General features: G+C 49.5%; 1 protein-coding gene across 1 annotated transcript in view; it reads right to left on the bottom strand.

Moving 5' to 3' along the window:
* The window catches only part of MTSS1 (MTSS I-BAR domain containing 1), a 170,345-nt gene that overhangs the window by 129,140 nt on the left and 16,968 nt on the right, over window positions 1-24,237 (bottom strand). The window contains exons 2-3 of the mRNA XM_045287024.1: window positions 6,072-6,133; window positions 2,061-2,134 (exon numbers count right to left, since the gene is read on the bottom strand). Coding sequence (XP_045142959.1) covers window positions 2,061-2,134; window positions 6,072-6,133 — 136 coding nt within the window. The remainder of the gene's footprint in view (window positions 1-2,060; window positions 2,135-6,071; window positions 6,134-24,237) is intronic.

Below are 24,237 nucleotides of genomic sequence, written 5' to 3'. Positions count from 1 at the left end.
CCCTTCAAGCCTGAACTGAATCCATCCCAGGGGACCAACTTTCAGTAAAGCAGCTGACAGGCCTATAAACTAAGCCGTAATACCAGGGAGGAGCTAGCAACCACAAGAGAGCCAATAGGCAGCGTCTGACCCAAAACAAATCTCAGAAGGCTAGAAAGGAGCCAGAAAAAAAAAGGCTGAATGGAAACAGGGAACCCAGGGAGGGTGCAGGAAGAGCAGTGCTGCATCTAGGATTTGGGGTCATGACACAAAATGGATATAAACTGTTGAATGGAAAACTAATTTGTTCTGTAAACTTTTGCCTAAAGCACAGTAAAAAAAAGTTTTTAAAAATAGTAAGAGTGTACACCTTGTCAAAGACAGAAAACTTCCAAGAACTGGAAAAACAAGGTAATCTTGTTGCATTCTGACTTTGAGGTTTCACAGTATAAGCTATGTCACCGATTAGAAAAATGATCTAAAAGAAAAATTACTGGTTAAGACCCACATGAAGTTGATAAATTAGATGATGAGAAAACAGCTCTGCTATCTCCATCACATTCACTTACGAAACTTTCAGAACACCACTGGCATCTTGGAAATGCGAAATAATCCCTCCCCTGGGACAGCTTCCCAGAGTCCCCGAGCCACGTTAATTGCTCATTCTCCCATATTCCCCCAGCACTTGGCTCTCCACCACTACCATCCCACACATTTCATTTCTATATGGAAACACTTCATTGAGGCATCTTCTGTCCCCACTCAGCGGCAAACTTCTCCATGGCCAAGAGAATAATGTGTTCATTTTTGTGGTCCCAACACAGTGCCTGAAATAATAGCAGTTTCTGAGTTTCTTGAGCCAATCCCTGGGAGGGGCAGTGGTCATTAATTGCATTATAAGTCAAGGAGCCATCTTCCTTGAGGGCCTGGAGGCTCTCGTGGGTTGAAGGGAAGAAAGGCAGGTGCTCGGTGTGGGAAAGCAGCTGGGACGGCCCTTCGGGTGGTGATGGAAGCAGTGCTCCGGTTTGGAGGGACACCCTCTGTGTTCTCCTCCCTCAAGTACTTCATTGAGCACCGGTGATAACTGGGTACCTCCTGAAATGCACCCAGATGTCCCTCAAGTCAAAGGAACTAAATTCTCATGTGACTAGGAGGATGATCTCCCTGCCCACTCCCTGCCGCCGCCACCCCGCCCCAACTCCCAATGTCACCATGACAACGCAGACAACAAGCATGTGGGTGGCAGCAGTCAGGAGATACCAGGGGCTGGCAGTATATGAAGGAGATCTGAAAAATAAGACCAAGTCAGAGGCAGGAGAGCCTCTGTTTTGGAATGAAAAGGAAGACACCCCCTTTGAACAGGAAAGGCCTCTAAGTCAATGGCAAATGTTGTACCAGTGGGGGGTGGGCGCCAGGGGATTCACTGCCTTCTCCCTGTCACATGAATATTCTTTTGTGTGACTCCATGCAACATCTTCAGGCCATTTCCCTTTGTTCATGTCTTTATTAAACATGCTGTAGGGTTCCACTATGCTTGAGAAGTTATTGGGTTGGAGTGGACGGTTGGGGGGAAGACGTCAGAGGCTCCACCTCAAGGGGTTGCTTGGCTGGTGTCGTGAGGGAAACGACACAATGGGAGCCTCTACTTCCTGCAAAAGGGTCCCCGTTTGATAGGAAGCCAGTTCCCAATTTCCCAGAGAAATAAGGAAAACCTCAGGACCCTCCTGTGAGGGTCTATCTTTTTGTGGAGATGTACATATAAAGGCCCCCAAACCTCTGTTATCTCAGCAATGGAATGGGGGCAGTGTGCAAGGAAAGTGATCGGAAAAGGCAGCCAGCCAGCTCGGGCAGAATCAGCGCTCCCTCTCCTTTGCTTCCCACTCTCGGTTGCGCATGCCGTCTTACCTAGAGAACTGTGTGCCAGATCTCATGTGTGGAATCCCACAGAGTTAAAATAAAATTAAAGTATGAGTCAGCTCGGCTCTGGCAATGAAGCCGTATCTTATTGCAAACCCACCCCAGGGTAGGAGCCCACATGCTGGATTCCGTGAACACTGGGAGTCCTCCCTCCATCTGCTTACCACGTGTGTTGGTAGCCATGTCAGCCACTTTCTGAAAGGCATCCAGGAAGGCAGCTGCTGCTACTACTGTTGTCCTAAAAATGCAAACAGATAACAAAAGCATGAGGAATGTCTCACACTAGCAAATTCACTGCAGCAGCAAGGCAAAAAAAAGGGCTGAGGGCCTCTGCTAAGGGACAGAATGGAAACTTCTGGAGAAATAACTCAATTGAGTTTGGACAGCTTCCTGGCCCCATTTTTCCTTAGGAAGCAAGTTGTCTTTCTAAGAGGAGAGCTCCACCCCAGAGTGTCTGTCCGGCTGGCTCTGCTAATTCAGCAAACATCACTTGATCTCCCCACGCCATTTCACTTGGTTGTTTCAACGTAGCACCATTTTGACCACCGGGAAGGAGACAAGTGTTGCTACCCAAATGAGAAACTGAAACGCGAGAGTCGAAATTCATTCTAGAGTAGGAAAACAATAGATGAGGGGGCTTCGAAAAGTCCATGGAAAGATCCAGCAACCTTTCTGACGTCATTTTTCCACCAACTTTTTTGAGGGTCCCCTTGGGCAGATACATGGGTGGGGGAAGGGGTCTTGGAGAGAATTCATCTTGGTCAAACATCTTTTGAGAGGGAAGAATCGAGATTACAAAATGCTCCCTGACCTTCAAGATCAACTTGACCTTCAAGATCAACCTTTCAGACAGAGCTGGAACTAGTACAATTTCTTGGCTGATATACTCTAAGACTTCTTAGTCTTTTCCACAATTCTCCTTGTATCCCTTCTTTAATATAGAACATGGGGCTGTGCACGATGGCCTGATGAAGCTGGCCGTGTTATCATTTCATCACTTGACGAAATACTAATCCAAAAGCTCCCCGCCTCCGTAGACCTAGATGTTAGAAATACAAGTATACAGTACTTTGTACCAATGAGCAAAGATTACTTCAAGTTGTACTTCGTCTGTATATGAAGACAGAGAGCCAGTCCATTTTATTGAGGTTTCCCATCTCATTTGTCAAAGGAGAACTGAGTTCTCAGCCCATCCTGAAAGCCTGCCATTACACGAGGCCAAAGAAGAAAAGGTGGGAGGGAAATGGACTGGCAGGTGACCATCCTCCAGGAGAGACAGTATGGTGAAGCTCTGTTTGAAGTCAATGGCCATGATGGCAGAAGGGGAGTGGGGGAGGGAGTTAGTGGTGGTGGGTGCCATGGAATCAATTCCTACTCACAGCGACCCCAGAGCTTCCCCATGGGTTTTTCTTGGCTGTGGTCTCTATGGAAACAGATCACCAGGTCTTTCTGCCAGGTAGCCAATGGGTGGCTTAGCACCATCAATCTTTGGGCTAGCAGTTGAGCACCTAACCATTGTTACCAGGGCTCCTTTGACGTGGCTAAATAAGGGAGCGTGGTAAAGGTCTTGAGAAGCCTGCGTGGTACAAATAATGAATGTTCTTTGCTACACCAAGAGAAAAGTTCAAGGCCACCTGGCCTGGGAAATGCGGTCTAGTGAGATACTTTGAAAAACCAGCCAGAACAGCTGCCCGCTGACACTCAAGGGATTGCCATTGAGTCAGAACCCAGCCCGTGGCACCCTGTCTTTCATGGCTGCCCCAGATAAGGAAGGGCCTTGCATTTTGATCAGAGGAGGTTAGGTATGGCCCAGCAACAAGCAAGGGTACATTGTCAAGCATGGAAAAGGTAAGGGACTGGACAAATGGACAAGGCAGCTGCATTCTAGAAACCCCCGGCCACCTGGAGCCCCTCCTTGCTGCTGGAGAAATCCCAGAGCAAGTTCAAGTTTTTGAGCAGCCTCGGGCCCTGAATCCGTCTCCCAGGATAGCAGGGACAAATCACCACACATAGCAAGGGTGGCTTTAAGCTGCAGGACAACTTCGGTTTCTCACAGTGTCCAGGTGCTAGAAGTCTGAAAGCTAGATGGACAGGCAGACCCATCCTCCCTCTGAAGGCTCTATCAGGGACCCTGGCATGCCTTTGTCCTAGCTTCTGCTTTGCCAGCAATCCTTGGCCATTCTTTGATGTGTGGCTGCATCACTTCAATGTCAGCCTGCCCGTCACAAGGCATTCTCCTTGTGGGTCTCTGCTTCTCTTATAAAAACACGACCTGTATTAAAGTGGAGTCCACCCTGGCGGCCTCAACCTAGCATGATTATAAATGCAAAGAACTTGTGTCCCAATTGTGCTGTCCAGGTGGGACAGGGGGGTTAGGAATGTACCCTTATCTTTTGGGAAGACGTAATTCTACCTGTAACAGATCCCCACCCCCCCACGAAGCTACAGGTATGGGAAAGGTAAGGTCCACTCTCCCAGGAAAACTCCTCTATTAACAAGAGGAGCCTTAGTGGTGCTAAAGTTTAGGCACGGGCTACAAATGATAAGATCAGCAGTTCAAACTCACCAGTGCACTGCAAGAGAAAGAGAAGGCAGTTTGCTCCCGTAAAGATTTATAGTTTTGGAAAGTGTACACAGGACTGCTATGAGTCAGAAGGGTCAGGCTTTATATCATGCTTGATAAAGCAGGGGGGTGATGAAAGAGGAAGACCCTCAACAAGATGGACTGACACTGTGTCTAAACAATGGGCTCAAGCAACAGAACAGCTGTGAGGCCGGCCCCGAGTTTTTGTTTTGTTCTGTTGCACAGAGGGCCACTATGAGTCGGAACGGACTTGATGGCACCTAACAACAACAACGAGAGTGAGAATTGATTCGGTGGCAGCGGGCTTCGTTGGCAATCTCTAAGGGACCAAGGACCTTCTGGTACCCTGGCTAAAATAAGCCCGGGTATCCAAAGACAGAGACTCAAGGTCAGGCTATCTCTCCTATGTCTCTCTCTGCCGTCCACATGGCTTTTCATTCTAGAAAACCCTCCTGGCTCGGATCTTGGACAAACTATCCTCCATCCATCCACCCACACCCCGGCACTACCCCCCACCCCCGAAGATGTCCTGAACTAAGATCATCAAAATAAGAGCTTTTTTAAGTGGGCTGCAAGGGCAAGGTCAGCAGTCTGAAACCACCAGCTGCTCCTCGGGAGGAAAGATGGGACTTCCTAGCTCCATGAAGAGCTAGTCTTGAAAACTCACAAGGGCAGTGTTACCCTGTCTACAGGGCCACTATGCGTCGGCCTCGATGGCAGAGAGTTTGCGGGTTGACAGAATGGCTTTCCCAGGAACTGCTGGACATTCCCTACTCCACAGCGAAGGATACACGACCAAGAATAAGACGCGGTTATAATGGCCTGCAGAGCAGCACAGGCTTTATCCGTCGGTGTTCTTTTACCAGCTTCATGGAGGTACAATTTGCAGACCATAATACTCACCCGTTTGGGGTGCACAATCCAGTGATTTTTAGGAAATGCACCGGGTTGTACGATCATGACCACAATCCAATTTGAGAACATTTCCTACCCCCTGGAAGCTATCCCTTGTGATCTATCCCCCCCAGGTGACCACAAATCCACAGCGGTCTGCATAGTTTGCCTCCTATACACGTCATATAAAGGAAACTATACCATAACCAGCGTTCTTTATACAGAGAGGCAGTAAACAGAATGGGGAAGAACATGGAATCCGGAGCTACACTGCCTGAGTTCAAATCCCCCCGTGCCATGTATCAGCTGTTGAGAGTTTGGGTACGTTATTTAGCTTCTTTGTGGCTGACTGTCCCCTTCAGTAAAATGGGATACTAACCACACTTACCTCTTGGGGTTGTGAGATTTAAATAAATGAACATCTGTCTGGTACAGAGTGATACCTAAATGTGGCTCTTCATTACCTCATTTGATGCTCAAATAGGCACCCAATACTACAGACAGTACCCGGGGGCCGGGACCAGTGGTTAATAAGTGCCGATGCCCAGTTTAAAACCATCTACCACTACATCCTTCTCTCCAGGTGGCACTTTCAGAAGAATCCAGTCTTCCATCCTGGGTCCACCCCACTTCATCCTGTGTCTAAGGATGCGGCTTCTTTATTTCCTTCCCCGGTAGGGGACCAGCCTCTACTTACCGGAGCTGGGACTGCAGTTTTCCCGCTTTGTTGATGAAGTCTTCCCAAACTGGGTAGCTCCCCTGCAACAGAACAAAGGCAACCCTAAGTCACACTGGGAGACAGCTGATGAAGGCATCCCCAGAAGACCCAACTCCAATCGCCCAGGAAGCGGTCTGTGTATGTCTCCTTTTGCAGTGTCGACGACACGCTGCCCAGACGAGATATAAGTTTAGTGGCTCAGTGACTGTGTGAAGAATGTGTTCCACCCGTGAAATCCTGCCAACACTGCAGGCACCGACAGGAGCTGGTGCGGCCAAACCACACACACTGCTGGGCCACCTTCTCACTCGAGAGATGGTGGGTCCAAATGCACGGGGTGCAGAACATCCAAGGCTCTGCTGCCACGTCCGGCTTCAGCTGCTGCCGCCACAGGGTCCTGAATGTTCTCACCCTTGTCTCCAGGGGCAGGAAGGGCACAACCAGAGGGACCAGGCTTCCTTCGAGGAACAGGGGTTATTAGAATCTCAAGGTTGGAAAGTTATCTAAATATAGCCACTCAGTTGATGTCGTGAGTCAACATCTACATACAACGCAGCAGGTGGGTCCCCAGCCAGCCGGCACTCTTTAGCTAATAAGGTGCCTGTCACCCTGCCTGGCAGTCTCTAACAGTCACCCGGACCTTTATGTCCATGTGATCCTAGTCCCAACCTTCCGATGACCCTTGGGGTTCAACCCGTCCTGCTTTCCAGGGGAAGTCTTTCCAAAGAACAAAGGATAGCTAGGGCGTTGGTCGTTTAGCAGCAGCATTCTCGCCTTCCATCCCGGGGACCTGGGTTGGATTCTCAGCCAATGCCCTTCATAAACTGTCACCACCAGGTGTCCCGGGAGGCTTGATTGCAAGCTGCTATGATATTGAACACGCTTCAGCTAAGCTTCCAGAGTAAGATGGACTAGAAGACCTAGCAATTGACTTCTGAAAAGCTGCCCCCCAAAAAACTCCTATGGACCACAAGGGTCTTATCTGTACCCCCTCCTGAGGCTGGTATGCATCTCATCCTGTTGTGCGTGAGGTCATCCTGGGTCAGGGGCTCCCTCGATGACAGCTAGCAGTGGCAAGAAAGGTAACTAACACGCTTATTATACCCTGCCGCCTACCTACCAGCAGATCCATTTCTACACAGGGCAATGCTTTCCATCTCCACTGGGCCCTAGAGGTTCCCCGCTGTGTCTCTGCTCTCCGTGTAAGCAGCATGCTCAGATCCAAACACCAAAGTGCAGGTGCAAATCTGACCAGATCAAACCAGGGGTCCATCTGACAACACCCCTTCCCACCGACATTCAGATCCAGCAGCCAATCAACCAAGAGTTGACTTGAAACAAATCCAGAGAAGGGGAAACCATGATCGGAGAAGTAGAGCTTGGTGATGGTGAAGCGCTCAGCCTCTAGCTAGGTCAGTAGTTCAAACCCACCAGCCGCTCAGAGGGAGGAAGATGTGACAGTCTGCTTCTATAAATATTCCCCCCAAATCAAAACAAAATAAATCAATACACTGGCTGCTATTGAATATTTAATAGAACTGAGCTGTGGGTTTCTGAAACTGTCAAGAAGCATTTCTGAGACGTTAACTCTTTAGGAGAGTAGAAAGCCTCATCTCTCTCCCTTGGAGTGGCTGGTGGTTTCAAACTGCTGACCTCATGGTTAGCAATGCAGCGAGAAACCCATTAGAGCAGTGATTCTCAACTTTCCTAATGCCACAACCCTTTAACACAGTTCCTCATGTTGTGGTGACCCACCTCCAACCATAAAATTATTTTTGTTGCTACTTCATAACTGTAATTTTGCTACTGTTATGCATCGGGCGACCCCTGTGAAAAGGGTCATTCAACCCCCCAAGGGGTCGTGACCCACAGGTTGAGAACCCCCTGCATTAGATCATCAAGGCTCGCAGCCTTGGAAATCCTAGGAGTAGTTCTGTTCTGTCCCACTGTGAGTCAGGGACAACTACTAGCTGGCAATGGGTGAGGCACTGAACCATCTAAACACAAAGCTGAGGCTAAACACTGGGGTATTCCACGTTACAAACCTTGACAAAGTGAAAAGAATACATGATGCTACCTCTTAGAGAAACTATCCCAAGGGCAATCACCTCATCTTTCATTCTAGAAGCTCCATCGAAACTGCCTATAAGGGCTTTCACCGCCCCTTCCCTCTACTACCCTCCAGGCGCTTTCTCAGCCTCAGCACCGCTGACCTTCTGGGACGGGGGTGCCTGCCACAGCTTCTGATGGTGTTTGATGGCACCCTGGCCTGCCTCCCCTGACTACACATCAGTAAGGTCCCCTTGTTCAGTGCCACTGCCAGATGAATTTACCTCATAGGGACCCCATGTGGCATAGGGACACCCCCCCCACCTGTTTTCTTGGGAGTTATCTTTATAGAAGTAGATTGCCAGGTCTTCCCCTACAGAGCCTCAGGGTGGGTTCACATTTTCAGTTAGGGTGGCACCAGCCTGGTGCAACGCCTATCATAAAGGGTCACCGGAGGAGTGAATTTCCTTTGGTGAAGAAGCAGTTAACTGAAGTCCAGTATGAGTACTTCAGTTGCATTTTCTTCTGCTAAAATAAAATTAATTACATTTTTAATTTGAAAATCATATGCACGGTCAGAACACACTGTTAGCAAATCGCCTGTTTACGTCTTTCTCTTGCTATCTATTCGATCTGAAAAGATGCACAGAGGTACCGGGAGAGCGGCATCTACCGCATATTAAAATGGGTTCCTTCTGGAAGTGAAGCTTTGGACCAAGCGCAGCTCTGCCTTCTTTGTACTTGCCTAGCATTGTGTTCCCTCCCTCTTTAATAAGGATCATGTCTCATTTTTATGAAAACAATAAAGTCATTACATAAAAAAATTTAAGATCGAATTAGAGGTTCTGGCAACAACAGTGCCCCGAGTTTACAATCTGCCTGAGCCTTGCCATCTGTTTTCCACATGCCACTCCACAGCGGCCATCCATTCTGCATGTGTGCTGTCGATGCCAGCCAGCCGGCCCACGCACATGCCTCTGAGTTGACTCCGCCAAGTGGTCATCCACTCCCATTGGACACTATGTGGCACCTGACATGCTAATCAACCATACAACCTATACACGGTCTTGTCACTATACTGCTGAGTCATGTGGTCACCATCCTGTGTGGGTGACCTGGGGGTTTCCTTCAACCCACGAGCAAAACTCATCTATTAAATGAGATCTTGCTAGACCTCACAGATCCTGGGTGGCACCAAGAGTTAAACGTGGGATTGCTTAAGAAGGAAAAAAAGACTAGTGATTCGAACCCACCCAGTGGCACAATGGAAGAAAAGCTTAGTGACTCTTTTCCAAACAGTCCTTCAAGTGCAGCTAGCTCGACTCTGACACATGTGGGGTCCCCGTGGTTTAGAAGAAACTCCACAGCAGCAACCGGCTGGATCTGGGTTTTGCAATACCTGGGGCTACCATGACAGCCCCAAGACATAGCAGCAATTCCAGGGATCACACCCAGTATATTAACCACTTTTTTGTCAAACCCTGATATCAACAGTCCTTCTACATCTACAGCCAAGTAATTAAAGAGATAAGACCTGAAGTTGGGGTGCCTGGCTGGCCATCAGAGAGGTCTGTCCAGCTGGATGGTAGTTAGCATGCTTATGAACTCGACATTTCAACCACGTACCTCCTCCCCTCGCCACCTCTTCCCTTCCTGATTCATGCTACTGTAACGAACTCTTTGAAAAGCCTGAGACAACTTGGAGGCACGGCCAACCCAATTCTAGCCCAGACACCACCAGACTATAGATGGTAATGGTAAAATAGGAAGCACAATAAATATGTAAATGATAGAATGATGAAAATGTCATTGCTATTCTCAACAACGCCAATTACTAAACCATGAATGAATGAAGGATAGCAGTTAGCAAAAAACAAATCCCAGTGTCCAAGGGTTTAGCTTGTGTCCTAGCTCTACCGTTGGCTCTATGACATTCAACAAGTCACTCAAGCGCTGCAGGAGCACAGGTCCCCACTGCACAGCGCTAGATGAGGACAGGCACACACGAGGCTCACACTGCCTGAGCACTGTAAGTACTCAATAAACATCCGGCATGGCTGATTGATTCAAAGAGCGGCAGATGCTGAGTGATCTCACTAAGGATAGTAGGCGAGGTCTTCTCTAAGTTAGACTATACCCCACAGCTGGGATCCCTTAATCTTAGTGGTGATTCAGCAGAATTCTTCCTTTCCATGCAGGAGGGCCGGGTTCAATACCTGGCCAATGCAATTCTAGCCCATGGGTAGCTAACACTCCCATGCAGGTCATTCTTTGTGTGGTGCTATGATGGGGAACAGATTTCAACAGGGGCAGGGTAAGGCAGACCAGGGGAAAAGGCCTGGTGATCTGAAATTAACCAAGGAAAACCCTATGGATCACAAGAGTCCGATCCTGAACTGATCCCAGAATGACGCAGGGCAGGCAGCACTTCATTTCCAGCCCCACTGTGCAGGAGGTCACCAGGAGCCCGCGGTCAACTCAAGGGCAGCTCATCATATGCGCAGAACCAGCTGACACGGGAAGCACTGTATGCCTCACCATTAGTTGACCATAGGAGACCATTGTGGCATAATGGTTACATGTTGGGCTGATAACCCCAAGGTCAGCAGTTTGAAACCATCAGCCACTTCTTGAGAGAAAGACAGCACTTTCTACTCTTGGAAAGAGGTACAATCTCAGAAACCCACAGGGACAGTTCTACCCTGTTCTTGGTATGAGTCGGCACTGACTCAGTGGCAGTGAGTTTGCTTTCATTAATTGACCAAAGAGCAGTGGTGGCGCAGTGGTTAAGTACTTGGCTGCTACCGAAAGGTTGGTGGCTCAAACTCACTAGCTTCTCTGCATGAGAAAGATGTGGTAGATTGCTTTCAGAAAGACAGCAGCCTTGAAAACCCAACAGGCAGTTCTATTCTGTTCTGTAGGCTCAGAAAACCCCAGGGGGCAGTTCTACTCTGCCCTGCAGCATCACTAAGAGTTGGAATCAACTGGACTGCAACAGGTTTGGAATTTGGTTTATTAGTTGCCTTGAGTGTCAGGGTGGCACAAAAGATCAAGTTTCTGCTACTAGAAAGGTTGGTGGTTCAAATGCACCCAGACACACGTAGCAATCTAATCTGCCTAAAAAAAAACCACAACAAAATAGCAGCACCAATGACCAAAAAAAAAAAAAAGCCAGCCATTGAAAACTCCTAGGGAGCAGAGTTCTGACTCCACACGACTTGGTTTTTCTGGATAAGGTAACCCAAAACCGGCGGGGGCAGCTGGGCTAGAGGAGGACCAAACAAGCGGCTAGTCTGCCGCCTGAGGATGCTGGTGGCGCAGCCTGAGATAAATGTGCCTGGAAGCAGCACCTGGCCAAACCTCTTTAAACCTACTGATCTGCTCCCACCTGGCGCCTCACGTCAGTCTTTTACCAAATTAGCAACCATGAGAGGGTCCCCTTGCTAATCTAGGGGCATGCCACCCAGCTCTCAGCCCACAGACACCCACTCAGCCAGCAGCAGCTCTCTCCTGAGTTAAAGATATTTGACAGTCTATCAAAGGTGTCAGGCCCACCTGTCTGAGGCAATAGATAATTTAATGGATTAAAAAAAAAATCGACTTCTAAGAACAGAAGACAAAAAAACCTCCTTGTTGAGAAATAAAAAGGCGTGTGTAAATGTTATTAATATTTAAGGGCAAGGCAATGCTAGGTTGTTCTAGATCTTTTTTTAAGTTCTTTCAAGAAAAAAAAAGAAAAGGTTTGGCCCACCTGAAAGTTTTACTACAAAAATTCTGGCGCTTTGAGGAGGTGCAAGAAGAGGGAGACGATAGTGGTAGAAAGATGAAATGGTAACTGTGAGGAAAAAAGATTTAGTAGAGGGGACCATACTCAGATTTCAAAAGAAATGCAAACCAAAACACTGTATGCATTTAGAGCCATTTTGGAAAGCAATTCCCATCTAGCCCCTGGGTTTCCTTGTCTGTGTGCCTGCCCACGTCCACCAAAGTCCCGGAGGCGCGGAGTAAACCCTGGGTGAAGAAGGTATTCCCAGAGAGAGGGACAGCTTCCCACTAGGCCCCTCTCCAAAGCCCACCAGAGAACAGAGATTCCACCAGACTCAAAGCATAAAAAACAAAAGAACTCCTTCAAGCACCCTGGTTCGGCCAAATCCTAAGTGAGCAGCATGAGAAAAACCTTCCCCCGGAGCAATCATTTGAAGGTCACTGGAGAGGAGGGAAGGCATTTGAAGGGCTCTGGGAGTCCCTTAAGGGTGCCCTAATGGGGCTGTGGGTTAAGCATCAGGCTGCTAACCACAAGATCCGCAGTTCAAAGGCAGCAGGCACTCTGTGGGAGGAAGATGAGGCTTTCTGGTCCTATAAAGATTACAGCACTGACAACCCCATAGGGCCGCTCTGAGTAAAAGCCATAATGGGTTTGGGGCAGTTTGTGGAAGAGAGAACTCAAGACACACCAGGTTGTGAGAGAAAGGAAAACGTCTCCTATCACAGAAACAGGAAGAGAAAGTCATTCTGTGTGCAAGCATCAAAAGAGGACCCCTTACTCGCGGAGTATGGCCATTCCCATTTCCTACAGTGAGAGAGATGGGGCTTCCCCAGGACTCGCTCTAATTCAAACCTCAGCAGCCGCCAAGAAGGGCCCTCACGGGGCTCCCCACACTACAGGAACCATCTCGGATGTGCATCGTCTCCTCAAATCCTCTCAGGGGGGCGGGCGTGTGCCACAATCTGGAAAACTCCTACATAGCCCTCAAGACGCAGCGGGCATACCACTGCTTGTGAAGTGTTGACTTCCTCCTCATTCACCCTCCCAGCTGGGGCTGAGCTCTCGCTTCTTAAGTCAAGTCCTCCTCATCTGCCGCCTGAGCACCCCCACCCCAAACTGTGGGCGATGGGGGGGTTAGGTTAGAAAAGAAAGCATTTCCTACACAACAGGTGTGAAGACAGGGCAGCAGAGAGGGTGTGAGCCAGCCAGGGGAGAGGCAGGAAGCAGGAAGCTTGGACAAAGTGACCATGGGTGGCCTTCAAAGGCGAGGTCCTGAGTTTAAGCAAATTAGGCCAGCAGAGGATCACGGGGTGGCCTTCATTCCACAGGCAGGTGACACAAATCTCAACCCAGCCATGTGACAGGAGAACCTGGTTAATGAGTTACATGGCTGGCGGCAGCCTGATCCCTCTGGGAGCGGGGAGGAGCACGCGGTCCTTTCTAATTTCTCAGGGGGAAAGCCTACTAAATCCCCTTCCTCCACGCCTCAAGAATTTGGTGGCCACCTAAACAACCATGCAAGCTGGCTTTCCCACCCGGGCCTCTGGAAGTAGCACCAAGTTTCGTGCTAACTCTTCACCTCCTTCCTATTTCCCCAGAACCAGAGAGGCACAGGCAGGCCTTACGCAGGACACAGATGCCAGGCAACAGCCATGTTGGCTTGGTTTTTACATTAAATAGAGGCCCTCCAGGACGGACAGTCCACCCCCACCCCGCCCCCAGGACGCAGAAGAACAGGCTGTGTGTAAGCCATCAGGCACGGCTGGTGAGCGGCGCACCATCAATAATGCAACAACTGCTTCTCCCAGCCCGGCCCGCTGGGCAGCAGAACCTCAAGGGACAGCTGGGGGAACTGGACACCAAGCTGCTGCTCAGTGGAGGAGGAGGCCGGAGCTGTGGTTGGAGAAGAGGCAACCTGAGAGGGGACAGAGCTGGGCAGGGTGCTCACGGACGAGGAATTGCACGGTCGAAAACAAAGTCGGAGTGGGGAAGGTAGGCTAGAGAGCTGGGGGCCCAGCTTTTGTTCTGCCCAGAGGCTGGCTCACCAGTGGTTAGGGTCGACAAGAACTCAACCCTTCTTCACGGCCATCATCTTCATCATGAAGCATCACTGTTTTCTAAACAGTTGCTAAGGCCCAGATACCGCCACCAGTGCTTCTCAAGCATTAATTCACATCTCCATCCCCTGGGGGCCAGGTCAAAATGTAGGGTTGGCTCACAGTTGGCCAGAGGTGGGGCCTGGGATGCTGCAGGTCTAGTCTGGGAAGGGAGGTCTGGCTGCTGCTGCTGCTGGTGGTGCACAGACCACACTGTGAGGGACACAGCTGTAGATCGTCTGAGCTTAGGCTCACAACGATCCAATGAGGCAGGTGCTGCTATGGCTTTCTGGCTGCGGAAACAGAGGCCCAGAGGGTTCTACTGAAGCGGTCTAGGCTGAAAACTGAGCCCAGTTCTGTCTGGTTTTGCAGTTTGAGTGCTATCCCAATTTGGGGGAGTGATAACAGCAAGATGGTCAGACCCAGCCCCCCAGCCCAGCAGGGAGCTTTAGCGCGGGGCTCAGACAGCTGATGGAAACCTGCTTGCCACGAGGTCCCTGTGGGAGCGGATTCGTCTGTTCTTTGGACGGTCCACTGTCGTGCCTGCCTCTGCACCACCACTACCTCCACTGGGACGATCGATTCTCCTCCAGGTGTCCTCTGCCGTGCCCAGCTTTCACAGGCAGACGACGTGAGTGAAGAGATCCAGGCTTGGGCCTGGCAGGCCTTAGAAGGGAGCCTCCGTCACAGATCGGGAAAGACCAACTGCCGGGAAAGGCATGATGTCTGCTGACGTGGAAGCTCAGGTTTAAGGACAGCACACCTCCGTGAGGCTGACCAACACCCACCAATGATCTGGAATCCTTGGGGGAGCTGGCGGACCTCCCCAGCCACACTGGACCTACTGGTCACAACGACAAAGGCCCGAGGAGCACTCCAGTGTCTCCCTAGAAGTGGTCAGAGCCCCCAGCCCTGGGAAAACGGCGGACGAGACAGAGGAAAACCGTCTGTGTAGAGTGATACCTGAGAAGGCTGCAGGGGCCGTCCTTCCGAGGTTCGATGGCTGGTGATTTCAAGCCACCCTCTGGGGATTCTGGAAGGTTTCTGCTTCTAGCCAAGAGAGTAGAGCACCTCCCAGAAACCTCTCTAGTTGCTGCCGCTGCCCCCGTCACCACATCCCTCCCCATGTCTGCGGATGCTCAATAACTAAAGGGACTCTCCTTTTCCTTCAACACCCCTCCCCGGGGAAATGAAAAGCATGGAAGCTTCCGGAGGAGCCTGGCACCTTCTGACCTCAGCTCCTCTGGGCGCACTGCTTCTCCGAGGCACATGAATGCCTGTCCCAGCTATGTCCCCAAAGCCACCCTTCCCCACCCTATCCTGCGAGATGAAGGGCTCCCACGATCCTCAGATGAAAGGCACTGTGTAAGCCCCGCCCTCGTCAAGACCATCCCTGGGCTTTTATTCTCCGGTGGGGCTTGCCTAATCCACTAATTATCCCTGTCCATCAAGTGGATGACAGCCTTGGGGATAATCAATGGTTGCTGCCTTGCACGCACGCCCACCCTCACCCACTTGCCCATCCTCGACAGCAATAAAGATGCCCGCTCAGAGGAGCTCAGAGGACGGCTCGGCCACAAAGGATGCTCCACCATCCATCCTCCCCTCAAGCGGCTCGTTTGTAACTGTAACGCGCTAATTAAGCCAAGGGCTTCAAGCTCTGCCCGCCCCACCCCGCCCTGCATCACTAGCTGAATGCCCAAGACTGTCTGCTTTCTAACATACGTGATGACAGCTTGAAATAAGAGATGGGAACCAGTACATTAACCGTCCCATCCAAAACGGGGCTCGGTTTTGGCTTTCTTTTAAAGTTTGCGACACTTGTTAAAGAGCCCTGATGGTGGTGGGGCCGGCGAAGAGTTGGGCTGGGGGCTGAGAGGATGGGTGGCTCCATCAACCCAACCTTGACCCTCAGCTGGAGACAGATGAGGCTATGTGCTTCAGAAACCCTGGGGAGCAGAACTCCACTCCATCCTCCAGGGTTACCATGGGATCACAGGGACTGCACAGCAAGCACTGGCGGGGCTGAGCCTTCCTGGCTGTCCTGTGACGTCCAGTTGATTCCCAGTCAGCGACCCTACAGGAAGGACAGGGCAGGACTTCTCCCGGGGGTTTCCTAGGCTAGTCATCTTTGCATAAGCACACGGTCAAGTCTCTCCTCCCAGAATGCCCCTCGTTGAGTTCTAACCAAACACCTGACCCTTGTGTCACCAGGGTCCCCATCAGCATCCGGATCACGGCTACCATTAGTCACCTGTGGCTAGTTAGCATCTGGACTAATTACAAGGCACTGCAGTTGAAATGCACCTCTTCAGTCCCACTGGCCTGCAAGCCCTTGGGCGTCTCACAGGGTCCCAGTGCCGGGCAGTGTGATATGACCCTCCTAGTACTAACAGTTCTAGGAGTCAGCATTGGCCACCACCTCATGATAAGGTCACCCTGGGCAGCCCTGGGGGTTCTGCAGCTGCAACTAGGTTTCTGCTTTTTCTTTTCTTTTTTTTTTTTTACAAAAATAGATTATGTGTGCTCTACATTTCTATGAAATTAGAACTCTCCTCCATCTCTTCTTTCGCCGAACTCCCCTTGCCCCTCCACTAATATTTCCGGCCCTTGAGTATTTTTATCATCTTTCAAATTTTCCTTTATTAGCCCCAAAGAGCCCTGGTGGTGTAGTGGTTGGTTACAGGTTGGGCTGCTAACCACAAAGTCAGCAGTTCGAAACCACCAGCCACTCCATGGGAGAAAGATGAGGCTTTCTCCTCTCATAAAGTTACAGTCTTGGAAACACACAGTGAGCAGTTCTACCCCATCTTATAGGGTTGCTAAGAGTCGTAACCAACTAGGGGGCAGTGAGTTTAGTTTGCTTGTATTATCTCCAGTGCTCCCTCCCACCAAACATGGGGTAGGAAATGACTACCTCCTCCTCATTCACCTCACATCCTGCCTCAGGGAGAAGCAAGCTTCCAGAATTGAAAGCCTCCCATCTGGAAGTCCCCTGCACTCCTTGTCATCATGAATAACCCACCTCACATTCCACAGGGCTTGACAGATTATAAAGGGCTTTCACAACACACAAAGGGAGCCCAAATCACCCACCCAGGTCACAGATGGACCTGCCCCACCCCGGTTTCTTCCATCAACCACTCAAAGTCTCCCTGGTCCTTGTTCAAAAGAAACTGTCCCATGGTCTCACCTATGACTTGCAGAGTCCTTGTTAACCGATAACTTCCGGGGTTGAATTACAAAGATTTTCACCAAGATTTTACTTGGGAGTAAACAAAGTTGCTGCAGGGGAGGGGCCAGGAGATGCCAAGGTCTTCAACCTAAGGAACAGCCATCGTTTTCTGTAGAACCTTCAAGGGGTTTCGTTGGCAGAGAGAATAGTTCTGAACGGTTCTAATTAGTCATCGGTTCAGCAAAGGCAGAGCCTGGCAACATGGAGTGTACGATCGGGTCATGAGTCCTTTCTTCCTTGTAGCACAGGTGATGCAAGGGCCCGTGGTCTTGGCCACGACGCTGGCTCAAGAGGACGTGGGTTTCTAGGTAGAGGCACATGAGGCAGTTCTACACAGTGATGGCTGATACTTCACATCTTCAGACCTAGCGGCGGTGGGAAGGAGCAACTCCAAGGAGCAGAGCAGAGCTACCTTAGAGAGGTTCCTAGGGTGTAATCTTCATGGGAGTAGATCACCAAGTCTATCCCGTGCAGCCAGTGAGTGGGTGGATGAATAGGCTCGAACCATCAAACTTGGGGTTTGTAACCAGGCACTTAACAGATGCACCACAAGAGCTCCCCTGGAAATCTGGTGCTCACTGTATCACCAACAAACATGGGAAGATGGCATTCAACCGCTCTCCTAGGCAATCATTAGCAATGTTTGTGTGTCCTTAATTCCCTGTCCCAACATGGAAAAGCTGGACAATGGATAGGAAGACCAAAGAACGGGCGCACTTGGATTAGGTGTTGGTGAAGTTTATTATTAAGTATCAGGGACAGTCAGAGAACAAGCCAGCCTGCCCTGGAGGAGAAGCGCGGCTAGTCCACTCCTGAGTCAAGGATGGTGAGACTTGGTCTCACATACTTTGGACAGGTTATCAGAGGAGACCAGTCCCTAGCTAGGACACCATGCTTGGTAAAGCGGAAGAAGGTCAGGGAAAAAGAGGAAGGCCCTCCAGGAGATGGGCTGACACAGTGGCTGCAGTAATGGGGCTCAAAGAGCAACAGCTTTGACAGGGTAGGAGTGGCAGTGCTTCCTTCTGCTACACATCTAGGGTCACTATGAGTCAGAACCAACTCATGGACACCGAACAACAACAAAAACCCAGAATAACAATCACCCCAGAGAACCGATCTCCCATTACAACAGGGGCCACCGCAATTGTGTCATTGGTTGACTCCTGTAAATGTCCGGATGAGCTAAATGAACCTCAGCAGGCACTGGGTGAGCTGAACGGCCTACATAAATGTTTAGAATCATCATCATTCCACATCGCAGTGCCTCTCCCCACCCACTTCTCCTCCACTTATCTCCAAACTGCTTCTGTATTTTAGGGATTAGTTCCTCTTTGGGCCAATCCCTCCAGCACCCTACACACACATGGTTTTCATCCCCTAGATGAGCACCTATGGGTTCATCCTAAGGAGCCCTGGTGGCAGAGTGGTGAAGCGCTCCCCTGCTAAATGGAAGGTCGACAGTTTGAACCCATGGAAAAATGGCAAGAGTCAGCAGCCACGAAGATTACAGCGTAGAGACCGATACATATATGAGTCAGAATCAACGTGAGGATCGAGAATACGTTTGGTGTCTGGTTGGGATGCACCCTGTCAACCAGTTGCTGTTGAGTTGAGTGACTTATGGAAACTCTTGGGCTCCATGGAGTTACCAACAGGCGACTCCTCCAAAGCAGATCCCCAAAGTTTTCTTTCAAAGTAGTTCATCCCATAAAACCAAATATACCAAGTCCACTGCCATCGAGGCGATATGCCAGTTCATGGCAGCCCCGTGTTCCCACAGTGGTACTGTAATGCACAGGGCTTTTCGGTTGTGTTTTCACTGTTGTTGCGCGATTGTGGATGTTATATATATGTGTGTGTGTATGTATATATATGCATTGTTGCGTGATTGTGGATGTTGTATATGTGTGTGTGTATGTGTGTGTGTGTGAGTGTGTGTGTATGATGTTATGTAACCAAAACCGTTCCTTTTCCTCCTGTACTTCTTAATGTCTTCATTTACCGTGGTCCTTACTTGGTTGTACTGACCGCACCCATATTTGTTCTTGCCTTTCCCATCGCCAAAAAATAATGCGCGTCTACTCATCTGGAAAGGGGTTTCTCCTCTTCTTCCTCCCAGTCTTGCTAACCATCAGAAAACTTTTATACGACAGTAGGACCATACAATACTTGTTTCTTTACAATTGACTTATTTCACTCAGCACAATGTCCTCCAGATTCATCCAGGTTATTAGATATTCCCCAGCCTCCTCATTAGTCTTTGGAGTTGCCTAGTATATATGCACGTGTATATGTGCACGACAGTCTGGTACTCCAGTCATCCCCTGATGGGATACTTAGGCTGCTTCCATCTTTTTGCTACTGTGAATAACGCTGCAATGACCATACATAAGCACACGTCTGCTCTTCTATATCTAGGAAGGATATCTAAGAGTGGGATTGCTGGATCACACAGTATTTGTATTGCTAGCTTTTTAAGTAAGTACCATACTGTTTTCTACAGTGGTTGCACCATTTTACAATCACACAGACGATGTAAAAGAATTCCAGCCACCCCTCTCCCTCACACAACATTGCCAGTATTTGTTATTGTTTTCATTGATCACTGCCATTTTTGCAGGGGCAAATTAGTACCTTATTGTCATTCTGAGTTACAGGGCAAATTAGTACCTTATTGTAGTCCCGAGTTACAGGTCTCTAACGGCTAGAGATGATGAACATCTTAACATGCATTCGTTAGCTATCTGAATCTGTCTGTTCATGCCCTCTGCCCATTTTTTTAAGTTGAGGATAACAGGTTTGGTGTTTGGTTGAGATTCATCCTATAAACCTTTTTTGGTGTTGGGTTGTTGCCATTTTCTATATACTTTCTAGATTAGACCCTCATCAGACATGTCTTTGTCTACAGTCTGCTGCCTGTCTTGTTTCAGTTTACAGGTTCTCTTTCCACTATTTTGGTAACGACTTCCAATGAGCACAGTAACTAATTCTTAGGAAGTCCCAGTCACCCCACCTACATTCTGCCATTCGTGTAGTTTTTGTTTTGTTCGATAGTCCATTCATGCTGGACATGAGGTCCCATCGTTTGAACCTATATTATCTTCCAGGAACCTTCTTACAGTTTTAGCTTTGACATTTAGGTCTTTGATCCATTTTGAGTTCGTTTGTGTGTAAGGTGTGAGGTATGGATCCTGATTCGTTTTTCTGCATATAAATATCTAGTTTGTCAGCAATATTTGCAAGGAGATGATTTCTTTCCTATGAAATGTATTCTGACCTTTTGTCTACAATCAGCTGCCCACAGATGGATAGATTTACGACTGGGTTCAGAATTCTAGTCCATTGGTATGCGAGTCTATCAATACCAAGCTGTTTTAATTACGGTGGCTATCTATCATCTACTAAGTTTTGAGACCAGGTAGTTTGAGGCCTCTACTTAGTTTTTCTTCAATATTGCTTTAGTTATTTAGAGCTTCAAGATGAGCTGCTTACCACAGGGCTAGCAGTTCAAAACCACAACCCTCTCCTCCATAGAATGAAGGGGCTTTCTACTTTCATCCAGAGTTACCATCTTAGAAACACAAAGGTCAGTTCTACTCTGTCCAAGAGGGTCAGTATGAGTTAAAATTGACTTGATGACAAGTGAGTCTTTTCACATACCACTGGAGAGCAGGTTTTCCATTTCATTCAAGAACGTTGTTGGGATTTGGATTGTGATTGCATTATATCTCGTGTATTGCTTTTGGTAGTACTGGCATTTTGACAATATTCAGTCTTCCAATCCACAAATAAGGAATGTTTTTCCATTTCTGTGGATTGCTGTTAGTTTCTTGCAGTTATGCCTTATAGTTTTATGTTCCTGGTTAGTTTTATATCTACATATTTTACTCTTTGGGGGCTAATGTAGATCCTTGGTGGGGTTGAAGAGCCCAGCTGATCTTTGTGTGTTAATCTTGTATCCAGCCACTTTGCCGAATCCTTCCTTCTCTTGGTTCCAGTAACTTTCGTGTGGAACCTCTAGGTTTTTCTGCGGATGAAATCATGTTGGCTGTGGCTCCGTAGGGCTCTGTGATGGGTGTGATCTTATGAAAGGAGTTTGGGTGGGGAAGCACGGTGGGGAAGCTCTCGGCTGCTCACCTAAAGGTCAGTGGTTGGAACTCACTGCTCTACTCTGTGGGGAAAGGTTGTGGCCCTTCCGCTTCCGTACAGATGACAGTCTTGGAAACCCTGTGGGGGCAGGTCTAGCCTGTCTCATATGGTCACGATGAGGCAGAATCAACTTTATGGCGATGGGTCTGTTTGTTTTCTCTGGAAGCGGATCACCAGGCTTTTCTTCCTGATACCAATCTTTAGCTTACGAGCGGAGCACAAACTGTATGCACCACACACTGGCCATACTATGCAAGCTTCACAGCTGCCACTTCCCCTTTGGGAGCAGAGATGGCACCTCTGTTGTGACCACACATCTAGCACCCATGCTAGGGAGGATGCCCTGATGGCCAATGACAGGGGAGAGCCCTCCAGTGTCACCCACAGGGGAACAGCTATGCAGGACATTGGTTGTGTGTGGTTTTCTAAGTCTTTTTGGAGTTTTTTAAGCATGACATCTTCCTTGCCTGGTGAGGGGGCTATGCATGGCAGCATGGCCTGGGGCTTAAGGGCATGGCTCTGGAGTCAGGCTGCCCAACTCCCCACTTACTTGCTGGGTGGGAGCTTGGGAGAGTTACTTAACTATCCTGTCCCTCCCGTCCTGTCCTGAGAGACTGTCAATAATGCTAATAGTCGTCCCTACCTCGGAGGGTGGTTATGAGAATAAGTGAAATAATACAAGGCTTACATGTGTCACTGAACAACACCTAGAACTCAATCATTCCTGGTGACCAGTGTTTTAACGAAGGACCCCTGGTGGCCTAGCGGGTTACTGGTTGGACTGTTAACCGAAGCTGCTAACTAATAGCTCAGTGTTCAAACTGACCCAGCAGTTCTTGAGGGGGAAAAGACCCGGTGACCTGTTCCCATAAAGATGACAGCTGAGGAAGCTACGGGGCATTCCTATTCTGTCATATGAGCCCAACATGAGCTGAAATTGACTCATCAGCACTCCACTACAGCACAGCATTAATGCGTCAGCGCACAATGTCAATAGCACCGACTCAGAAACTTAATAAGCAGTTGCTACGAACAGGCACCAAGCTAGGCAGAGGTCACAGAAAGATAGGCATGACACCACAGGGTCCAGCCTGGCAGTCCAGCAGGAAAGCGGATGTGTGGACCCTCAATCCCCAAATTACCTGCAAAACACTGGGAGGTGGAGCTGCTGCCAGCTTCTCAGAGAAGGCAAAAACCCGGGTCTTAAGGGATAAGTGGAAATATTCCTGGCCAAGAAGGGAAGGGAGAGTAAAGCCCTGGCAACGCAGAATTAGCAAAGGGAAGGCGGTGTGGGCAAGCAGGCGGGCATGCTAGGCCCGGGAGTCATCCTGTTCACCTGGAACAAGGAGCGGGCATCTCTGTGGTGGAGCAAGGCTGGCATGAGAGCAGGCAGATGCTTCCTACTGGTTTCACGAGCTGCAGAGGAAGCTCTTGGGGGGCCCTGGGGCGCCGAGAGCCACCTCCTCTTCAACCTGTTCTTGGTGCAATCTCACTGCTACCATCACGGAGATGTTTGCTAAAACTGCCGATCCTGAGCCCCAGCCCAATCCTACACCAGCCACGTGTCTGAGAACAGGCCCCAGGAGTCGCATGTCAGCATACTCCCTAGAGGGCACACGCGCTTGGTAGAAACACATGAAGCAGGATTTGAGAACCGTGGTTCTGGATAGGACATCACGTGTCCCTCAGAGCCCATGGAAGCTGTGGCCTCAGCAGTCATCGAGGCCCTGAATGCATTTGGCAGTGGGTTTCCAAAGTTTCATGAGAAATACTTCGGGGTGGGGGGTGGGAGGGAAGGATGGCCATCCAAGTATATCACTATCTACCTATTAGCCAAAACCTAAACGCGCAGTCACCAAGATGATGCTGATTCTTAGCGACCCTCTAGGACAGGGTAGAGCTGTCCCCTGGGTTTCCAAGGCTGTCACTTTTATGGGCGTAGAGAGCCTCATCTTTCTCTTACAGAGCATGAAGTGGTTTCCAACGGCTGGCCTTGTGGCTGGCAGCTCAACACGTGACCCACATCAGGGCTCCTGATCTACCTACAAAGACTTGTTTATGGCAATGTTGCTTTCTATTTTGATTCCCCAGGTGGTGTACACTACGTATGAACATGCTCACCAAACCCACAGGTTGGTGGCTCAAGCCCACCCAGTGACACCTCGCAAGAAAGACCTGGCAATCTACTACCCCAAAAGAAATCCAGCCATTGAAAAACCCTGGGGAGCACAGTTCTACTCTGACACCCATAGGGGGGTCATGAGTCAGAACTGACTTGGCGGCCACAGAGTTGCTGGTTGGTTTTCAACTCATGAAAAACTAGAAGCAGCCGGACCACCAATCAGCGAGGAACGGGCTCCGAGCCTTGGTCTTTGGCCTGCGCCTGTTCTGGCATGCTCTTCTCCCGATGTCCACACGCTTCCTCCTGTTGCTCAGATGTCACATTCTCCGTGGGGCCGGCCCTCCCCGCCCTATTCAAACCCAGCACCCTGCCCCACTGGTGTTTCCCCAGGCATGCACCCTCACTAGCCTACTGGGAGCTGACTTCCTCTTCCTCAGTCCGCCTGGCCCTCTCCCTACCTAGGAGGGCAGGGCTTTGCGTCCGTTAACTGTGGGGCCCCAGGGCTTCCCCAGAACCTAGCCCTCCAGTTGCTGTCAATCATCGGGTCAGTTATGGGTGTAACCCATCAACGGAATATCGCCCAGCCATGGAACTGCCATTGCTTACAATCAATCACAAGCAGAGTAAGGGGGCAAATTTCAGACACACCCTGGGCCGTGTGGTTCTTGATTTCGTGATCAGTGTGCTCCAGTGAGCAAACGGACACAACCCCTTGGCCCCTTCTGGAA

Source organism: Echinops telfairi, unplaced genomic scaffold (assembly GCF_000313985.2).
Source record: "Echinops telfairi isolate 266 unplaced genomic scaffold, ASM31398v2 ScPeMD7_1;HRSCAF=3_0, whole genome shotgun sequence".
Lineage (NCBI taxonomy): Eukaryota > Metazoa > Chordata > Mammalia > Afrosoricida > Tenrecidae > Echinops > Echinops telfairi.
Note: the sequence above shows the minus strand (reverse complement) of the source record. Positions and strands in the feature narration are given on the sequence as shown.